Genomic DNA, 9,919 nt, shown 5'->3' on the forward strand with positions numbered 1-9,919 from the left:
GTGCAATCTGAAGTGTTAATCTTTGTGGATTTGGGCATCAGATAGGCACCTATACATTGCTCTAACTAGTGGAAATCATGGGCTAATTTAAGCTCCAACAAATAGGGATTGAACAAGGAATAATCTTGGACAAAAATCATAATCAATAGAGGAATTATTTGATTGATAAGAGGGGTGCTCTCTAGGGGGACTGAAGAGAAGGAGATTAGTGCAATAAAATATGGTCATTTTAAAGCAAGTCTAAAGTGTTACAAATAAGGAAAGAAGAAGGTTGAATTGAAGTATTATAAAGAGGACTGTTTTGATACATAATAGGGGTGAACTGAATCATCAAGGAAAGGGGTTGTTTGAAGGTTGAAAGTGCTGATCTTTGTGATGCAAAAACAAGCATAAACTACCATAAAAGAGGGTTGAACAATTATGTTTAAGAGCAAGCTGCTTGATTTGTTCTAATAGAGATGTGCACTGCTGTCCCAAATTAAAAGAGGCATAACAAGGCTAATTTGATGAATATAGTAGCGCTGCTTTAAATCTACATATTAGTGATGCTTTATGCTAAAAATAAAGGCCTAAACTAACATAAAATAGAGCTGAACTAATATAAAGTAGAGCTAGGTTGTTCTCATATAAGAACAAGGCTAATCTTGATCCATATATGCATATAGGAGCTGCAAGCACTCCACTGTCCCTAGAGCATGCAGATCTTTTGATACTCAACTAATGGGGAAATTAGACACACTTGTAAGTTTTTTTATCTATTTCAAAACATATGTCCAATCTAGCTGTGTGTGGCCTGAATCCTTTGTAGTGTGCATTAGAAAGAAAATTGACCACATGAAACATCAATATGAGCCACTAACCTCAAAAGTGACATTGAAGATCAAAAGGTTGAGCTACACAACCAATATAGTTTGTGGTAGCCATTTTTGAGTTGCCAATCCACATGCTCATGCTCATGTAACCCATAATAAATGCCCTCCACAATTTGAGGTAGCTAGTAACTGTCTCTTGCACCTCTCTTTGACATCTCTCTCTAATGTTTTTATTACCTCAAATTCATTACCTCTATTTTTGGTGACCTTTCTTTAGTTGTAAAGAGGAAACATATTATGATGGGAAAACATGTCCATTTCTTCTCTTCACTCTTGGTGACTATACTTATTTCATAATTTTGTAAAGAAACCATAGTCAAGATTTACAAGAAAAATATTTTCTAGTTTGTTTTCTTTTTCAAAAGGCATGAATTCACCACTAATTTTGTAAAGGAAATTTTGGAGGAAAATGTATTTTCTTTTCAAAAAGTTACTATTAGTGGAAAAACGTTTTCCTATCTTGTTTTTTTCAAAAAATGTATTTTTCATGGGAAAACATTTTCCTATTCATGCTACCTAGGTTTAGAGTGTTCATTGAAGTTGCCACATAGGATAGGTGATAGATCTGATATTTGTTTCAATTCTAAAGTAGTATAGACTTTGATAGCACCTACCTAGTCATATAATTTGATCTTAAAAATTCAAAATGTGAAATCCCACCCAACATCCACACACACACACACACACACCCCACCCCCCCCCCCCCCCCCCCCCCCCCCCCCCCCCCGCGCTTCTTTTTTTTAATTAGATGTTTTTCACTAGATTTAACAAAGTTGATAGCTTTACCTACAAAGTTATTCATATCTTCTCAGAAATAGAAATTCAAACCATGAGAGTAACCTGCATGAAAGATGGAAAGGAGATGGAAAGAGAAAGGCAACAGAATTTTGATTGAGTTCATTTATACACATATTGGAGATAATTTTGAAAGATCTAGACATCCTTTCATTTGGATTAAAGGAGATTGAGACATTTATTTGTAAAGATAGAAGTGTGTTATATCACTAGAAGTAGGTGAACTAACTTTGGTACCAAAGGATGGTAAGAAGTTCAATCATAAAATTATAGGAAGAGGTTCTTATACAAGGGTACCTGAAAAAAGATGACCCCTATTCGTCCCACCAAAGTTCATCCATTAGAAAATAAGTTGAAGAATCCAAAAAAATATCACGCTTGTTGTTAAGAAGTCAAATTTGACTCCTTAATTAAAAACATGATATGAAGAGAGATTTTCTTAGGCTCTTGAGAGTCCTCTTCGGTTGTTATCAATGCATGAACTTTTGTTTCTCTCCAATGTGAAAGTGAACTTTTGTTTCTCTCCATTATGCAACTAACTCTTTTGTCCTCCTATTGAGGCATAAAATGATACCTCAATAAGTGTATTAGAAATGGTCTTCCATGCCATTTGCTTTCTGCTTTCTTTTGGGTTGTTCCTCCATATTGTATATGTAGAAAAAATACATCGACTCGATGATGATACCTCAATAAATGCATTAGAATATGTCTTCCATGCTATTTAGTTTTTTGCTCCCTTTGGGTTGTCCCTCCATGTTGTGTATGTAGACCAAAAACATTGCAAGCCACATGAATTTGATTTCCCATCCCTTGAGTATAGTGTAGCCTCTTTTGGAACGATAAGGTAATGCGTAAAAATATTGAGTTTCATTGCAACCAAGAATAAGTTAGTATTTGCTTCAAGTGATTGGGTGAAGATTGGAGCAAACTCAAATGTTGGTAACAATATCTTTGGTGTGATAATGATGTATATTCAATACGCACGATCCATTGATGATCACGACCATGATCATAGTAGATCAATATGATGGCCATGATCATGTTGAAGATCAATAGGCGGAAGGGTGTTAGGCAGAGCGACCTTTCTTCGACATAGGGGGCAAGTAGAGTGTGTATGGAACCATGGATCAATGCATCCTACATGGAAGCAATGGTCACAAGGGGGCAGCAATTTCACCATGTCACCTTCCTCAAAGGGAGAGAGGCACACCACACACAAGTCGTCAATGGCCATGGGCGATGAATCAGCGATACCATACGTAGAGGTAGTTCCCTTAGTACCACTGCCTGTGTACATAACCAAAGGGATCATCTCGACCACTACCTCCTCTAAGGCGCGTGGCTTGGAAGCTTCAAGGGCCTGCAGGAAAGCTCTCGCTTCCTCTACTCTTCTTACATCGTGGTACTCCTCGTCGTCGTCGTCGTCTTCGATTGTCCCTTCCTGTTTCGCCTTGAGGAGATAGGAGGCAACCACGAAAGCCAGACCTGCAGGGATGTACAGAAGACACGCGATGGCTGCAAGAGGGGAGAAAGTCTCCTGCACGAAGGAAGCCGAGGCGAGGATATCGATGCTCATGTGATCAGTCCACGATCAATCAAGAAAAGAATATACAAGAACAAGAAGAGGAGGAGGAGGAGGAGGAGGGCAAGAGATTAATTGAGGACTGTGAATGTGTAGAAGGGAATATTGAGAAGGGCTATGATCAGATGAAGATAACAGATCTATGAGCTCACTATGATACAAATATGTGCACAATCCGAATGTGGATAAGTATGATGTGATCGACAAGGTCTCTCTGACTCTGAGAGATGAAGAGTAGAAATATGATTAAGAAGCCCTGAATGAAGAGTCCAAATAGAAAGCACACACAGGTGCCTGGGAATGAGGCCGGCTGAAGCGTAATATAAGAAATGATTGGATTTGATCTCTCTCTTTCTCTCTCGTGGGTCATTCTTTTCTGACCATGTTTCGTCTATTCCTTTTTCTTTTTGGGAGATGACTTCGTTCCAGATAAGACTGATGAGTGCATCAAAGGCCAAAAGCAAATTATGAAGCAATGTTCGTCACGCCCTCTGCTCTTCTAAGTTCTCTCTCTCTCTCTCTCACACACACACACACATTGAGTCAAACAAATGACTCCCTACCTGCCCCCTCCCCCCCCCCTCCGCGCGTTCCCCCTCTCTCTCTCTACTCAAGAGTCAACTAAAGAGTCCCTAAGGGACCTTAGTCTCTCTCTCTCTCTCTCTCTCCCATCCGTCGTGGTCCAAGCGTGGGGGTGGGGTTACTTTAATGGATGAGGACTTCTTCCTTTTGACGTTTTCTAAAATCTCTCTTTGGGGCCGGCCCGCCTTTGCAATAGCGTATGTGGCAGGACCTCGTTGTGGGGGGGACGGCGCAAAGTCTACTTTTATCCAATCCGCGTGTCCCAAAATGAAGGGTCCTGCTCCATATCTTACGACTTGTTTAAAGCTTCCAAAGAACGTCCATCTTGTGGTTTGCTTAGCTATGTACTAGGCACTCCGTGCCTAGACTCGCCCGTAGGCGCGATATTTTTGGGGGGGGTGGGGGCAGGTGCTGGACGCGTGGCACCCGCCCCTGCGGTCTCTTTTTTTTTGTGGGGGAGGTGGGGGGCTGCCATGTGGCACCCGCCCCCCACCTCTCCTTAACTAATAATATAGATGCATTGCTTCATGCTTCTAGAGACTCGAGAGTATACTTGTTAGGGCCTCTCACACCACACTTGGTGGGGAGAGTGAAATGCCACCCACTTGCACTAGTAGCACCCCTCTCTATGCTAGCAAGGTTTGCTCTAGATATTGTGACTGGATTGGTGTATCAAATGGCATTGTAGAATTGATGTAGACACATGGACCTACCTAACCAATCAAACATCTTCTTGTCAAATTTTCGTCAACATCTTGCATGACAACACTAAGAGTGTGACCTCTATTTTTAAAGGCTATCCCCATTAGCACTATAGGCATTGCGCATGACCAGGGTCCAGGCCTATGGTGCTAATGGGGATAAATGTGAATCAATGGAATGCAATCTTCCAAACACACCTCTCTAACTCTAGTTTCCTAAGTTTTATGTGGGTCTTGCCCACACACACCCACACATAGAGAGAAGTAGCCTCATAGTAGAGGTTGCTTTTGTATTGCAAGTTATTCATCAATGCACGAATCACATAAGACTCTTTGATCCATTTTCAATCATAAAATATCTAATAACTAAAATCATTGTTGTTAAGAGGACAAAATGGTGAATAAAGAGACTCATGAGGCTTCAATTTTAAGAGGTTTGAGAGGATGTTAGTTAGTGATTGAGGAATTTGGCATTTGCATAACTTTTGCATTTTTGCAAAGGTCTCAAGATTTTCAATTTGTTTCATGCTAAAGCATTGCTAATGCTCCTACAAAATGTTAATCAAACCGTTTATAGTTGTTCATGGTGGCTACTAATCATGACAACTTCACCTTCACTAGTTTAGGTAGAATCATGTTTTCTAGGAAGGAAGAATGATATCTCTAGGCATCTTTTTGTTGTTGCTACAAGTCTAAATCTCATTTTGAGAAAATGCTCTAGGCTTCCTACAAGTTTCTAAGAAAGGAGAGTGATTGATAGAAAGGGAGGATGATTAGAGGGAGACTTTTACACCTAGCATTGCAGGTTAAAGAATACTAGTTGAAATTAGAGTGCATCTTTTTGCAAGGCCCTTAGGTGCACAATGTAGTATTTGTTGACAAATCAACTTAATTAAAAGCACAAGGAAATACCCAAATACAATAGAAATTATTCAACCAACCCCTTTGCAATGTATAGATTTGCATGATCCCCTTTTATCTTCATTAATTTATCTCCATGAAATGAGCAAAACATTCTTAGCTATAAAGGGTTGTTTGCTCATAATTCATGCAAAGCAAAAACTTTGAAATAAGGGAAGTACAATGTTACATGTGGGGCCTTGAAGCAACAAAGCTATCATAAGTTCATGTTGGCCTCATTGGATTCCAAAATTTGGAGGCCTTTTTAAGATCAAATAGGCCAACCTAAATGGCTGTAGATTCCTACAATTTAATTGTGCCAAGCAAAGAGGCTATTTTTAAAAATGGTGCAGAAGTAGACGAGATATAGTTGTAGCTGATGCTTTGAAAGCTAGGTATGGGTTAATTAATGAACGGATAGATTGGCTTCAACAATTTTTCTCACATAAGAAGAAACAATGGCCTTAGTCACTCATGATGGACCACAAGGAGATTTTGAGATGGTGGAAGACTAAGAAATGAATAACTGCTACTGCGTTGAAGAAGAGAAAGGATTTATTTACCTATAGCAATAAGTGAATCTTGAAGACTATGGAGAGCTGGAAGAAATATGAACTGAGACCTATTAACACCCAAAATATGGAAGAAGAGACTCAAGGCCTTATGGAGGGCAACACCAACATTCAAACTTGATCTTATGTTGTGGAATTGCTGCATACAAGCTGCCTACTAAATATAAGCATAAGAAGATGGGTATATCACCTATGTGTGTTTTTTGCTATAGGAAGGAAGAATGTATGAGGTATTTGTTTTGGGAGTGCAAGGGGACTAGGAAATGCTAGAATAAAATCATGCAAGTGATGCAATTACTTGGTTTGCACCATAATATCAATTGAAAGTAGTGTTCATTTGGGGATATTGGTAATCACTGAAGCTATGGGCACCAATTAGAGGGTTTGTTTGTCGATGAATAAGGATTACTAGAAATAATATACTATTTAGGAGGATTTTGGTACTATAGACTGTGATCAAATTTGTGTCAGATGAGCTTGTAGTTATCTTATGGTTTGTTGGGCACAAGAAGTCCACGACTTGCAAAGTTGTACAAAAAATGCTAAGAAAGTTGATGTCATATTTTTGAGGATGTAAAATAGCTTACATAATACAACATCACAAGACCACATTAAAAAAATGTATAGACTTGGAATACCTTCTAAATGAACATCTCATTTGAAAACTGAAAAATGTTTTGTGAAAAGGACAAAGCTGTTGGCCATTCATTGGTTTATAGCATGAGTGCAAAAATCTAAGAACAATTGTACAAGTAATAAATATTATTGGCCATTCATTGGTTTATAGCACGAGTGCAAAAATCTAAGGATGATTGTATAAGTAAGCAATATTTTTGACCTATGATTATGTCAGGTGAAAAGTCTCTTCTAAAATGGATGTTTAGACTTGAGAGATATCTTAAATGGACAGCACGCCATTTCAAATGTAAAGGAAACTCAATAGGAACTCTAGATTGCATTACCCTAAAATTTTGCATAAAGCCAAGCCAATTCAATTCATATTAATGATAAAAAGGTAATCTCAAAATGCTCCTTTTATGGACAATTCACTTTCACTATTTGTAGAAAAATATAAGTGGCTACCCTAGTGGAAGGTTTGATAAAATCACAATTGAGAAGATAACAACAACCTTGAAAATAAGAAGGAAAAGTTGTGGGGTGTACATATTGAATATCAAACTTTTATTTATGGACTTTACAATGTTTATATGTTTACTCCTATTATTCCAACTATGACCAATCCCGTAGTTTTTCTTATCTAAATATTTTGAATTTGTCAGGTGATTGCATGAAATCTTAAAGGTGATTTGGAGGGCCTTTTAGAACATAAGAAAATAGGGCACAATCAATGGAAAGAAGCTAAGATAAGGTTGAACAACAACCTTTTTCATTCATTTAAAACCCCCAAAACTCATTTTTTAATGCACAATCTATCTTGCCCCACCTCCATGATTGACAAATACATTTCATACTCTTACACTATGAAAAGGAGGGAAAATTTCCCTTCTTTTCATACATTCATTAGGTTACGTGGAAATATTGCCTTAGAAATATTCCTCCTAGGCTTCAATATGTCTTTGTGCTCTTTCCACTCTCCATATGGGTTTTCTTCATTTTTCTCATCCTGAACCCTCTCTTCAATTTTATCAAAAGAATGGATTGTAACTCTTCTATCATATCATTTTGATTTTACCCCACCAATAGAAACACCAATAAATCAATTTAAGGGGAAGGAGACAAGGACACCAATGTTTCCTATCAGGGTCTCAATGATAAAAACTAGCACACTCACTTGCACATCACCAAAGGCATCCCAATGCTTATAGAACCAAGGATGTGGGATAGATGAGATGAAATAATATATTTACAACATAGTGGAAAGGAAGAGTGAAGAAGTGTCAAATAAAGAATATTGTCAAACACATAATTTTTCAACATGTATATAGGCATCAAAAGCTTCTATTTTTGGAGAGTCAAGGTGAGTTGTCCTTTACCTCATATAGAGTAAATTGTAAGGTTCTTAAACTCTCACATGTTGAGTGTTCTCATGTTTATTTGTTTTTTTTGAAAGTCATGTTCTAAACACTTTGGATGTAAACATGTAATCCTCATCGTATGAGGAGTGGAAGCCCATTGAGCACATTAGTGTTGAAGATTTTATAATGACTTCAGTGCATGGTATTGGCAACCTCCTATCCTATCACATCACATGTGGGCGAGCCCTTACATCCACCTCAAATGGTTGTGATCACTTAGATGCTTATGGTCTATGTCCACTTCTATATACTCCCATGTGCATGCACTACACTTTGCTTTTGGGATTTGTCCACACTCATGCATAAAACTCTTGAATGCTTCATGATTGCACATTTCAACAACAAATCCCTCCCCCCCTCCCCCGAAAAAAAAGTAAAAAGTAAAAGTTAAAAAAATATGAGTTGGGTTTCAATTGCCAATGATATTTGCCTCACATGCACCTTTTGCAATACATGTGCTCTCTTGTATATCTTCGCTTCCCACTTGCTAAGGCTCTTGCTCGTATGTGATCCCATCTCCAGTCCATGTAGCTTCTTTTTCTTACACGGGCTTCATTTGGCATGGGTTTATGTCACCTTCCAATTGGTTGCTTAGAGCATGATTTCGAGGCCAAAATGAGCTTTGAAAAGGGATGTGAAACCCCACTAGGGTTACTTGAAACTCTTTTAGATCGCTGAGTCTCTTTCTAATGCAAAACTCTATTAGATCACTGAGTCTCTTTCTTATCCAAAACTCTTTTACATCACTAAGTCTCTTTCCAATTCTCTTTTGAGAAGTGTAGCTTCGTGGTCCAACACTAGCAATGCACTTCCAACCTATGGCCAAAAATGATAGCTTGAAGATTTTACGATGACCTATGTGCATGCAAATAGGCCACCTCATAGCTTGTTGTTTCACATATCAAAGAGCTCTTGCATCCATAAGTCAAAAGCTTGTGATAATTTAGATGCACTTATAGTCTCTCTCCACTTCTTCTTATATACCCCTGTATTTATGCATTATACTCAGCTTATGGGATTTGTTCGCACTCATGCTTACACTTACACACTCTTCATTATCGTTTCTTTCAACAATCATGAGTTGTTTCCAATGACTTTGTTCCCAGATGCTTCTCTTGCAATATGTGCGGATCTCTTGTATGCTTTGGTTTCACTTTGGAGCCCCAAGAGGAACACCAAGAAAATGAGGAATCTACTACAAGAAAATCAATCTTGTATCATCAACAAGCATGTTCTTCATATTTTAATCAACCACAACAAGAAAAAAAAAACCAATCTTCTCAAATCTTCACGCAGTTTCATATAACAACTCTCCCACAGATTTATCACAACAAAACTTTAACACATTATTCATATTCTTCCTAGAAACCATCAAAAGAACAAGAGAACACAAAGAAATTCTCCACTTTGGATGGAAATCATCACATAGCATTCATCTTCAATAGTTTCATAATCATCATAGTCTTTCTCTTGTAGATACAAAGTTTCTCATAGAAAATTGGCCATCTCTCACTCACACACACACACACACACACACACACACACACACACACACACTCTCTCTCTCTCTCTCTCTCTCTCTCTCTCTCTCTCTCTCTCTCTCTCTCTCTCTCTCTCTCTCTCTCTCTCTCTCTCTCTCTCTCTCTCTCTCTATAGTACATTGGAATAATGAAACCCCTCCTTGGTTGTGGATACCTCTCCCAAAAGGTATATTTGATATGAAATATTACTAGAGCCACTACAGTGTCCTTTCGTAGCTCAACAGTGTCATTGTCAATTCACTCTTCACTTGAGTCTTCAGTAGCTACTTCTTCCACTTCTTTGAGCTATTTTGAACTTGTATTCATCTCTTTCCAAGGTTAGAAATTTTTCTCAAGCT

General features: G+C 38.2%; 1 protein-coding gene across 1 annotated transcript; it reads right to left on the reverse strand.

Annotated features, from left to right (window-relative positions):
- Window positions 1–1,837: 1,837 nt before the first annotated feature.
- On the reverse strand, window positions 1,838–3,588 carry LOC148028246 (RING-H2 finger protein ATL32-like). Its single transcript, XM_087689018.1, has one exon. It carries the CDS (start codon window positions 3,241–3,243, stop codon window positions 2,677–2,679), a length of 567 nt encoding a protein of 188 aa, XP_087545144.1. The 5' UTR covers window positions 3,244–3,588; the 3' UTR covers window positions 1,838–2,676.
- Between the last annotated feature and the right edge of the window lie 6,331 nt (window positions 3,589–9,919).

Source organism: Lygodium microphyllum, chromosome 12 (genome assembly GCF_053477565.2).
Source record: "Lygodium microphyllum isolate KBCC chromosome 12, Lygodium_microphyllum_v1.1.10, whole genome shotgun sequence".
NCBI lineage: Eukaryota > Viridiplantae > Streptophyta > Polypodiopsida > Schizaeales > Lygodiaceae > Lygodium > Lygodium microphyllum.

Coding starts and splice junctions, on each gene's coding strand:
- LOC148028246 (XM_087689018.1), bottom strand. CDS start 3,243: ATGAGCATCGATATCCTCGCCTCGGCTTCCTTCGTGCAGGAGACTTTC.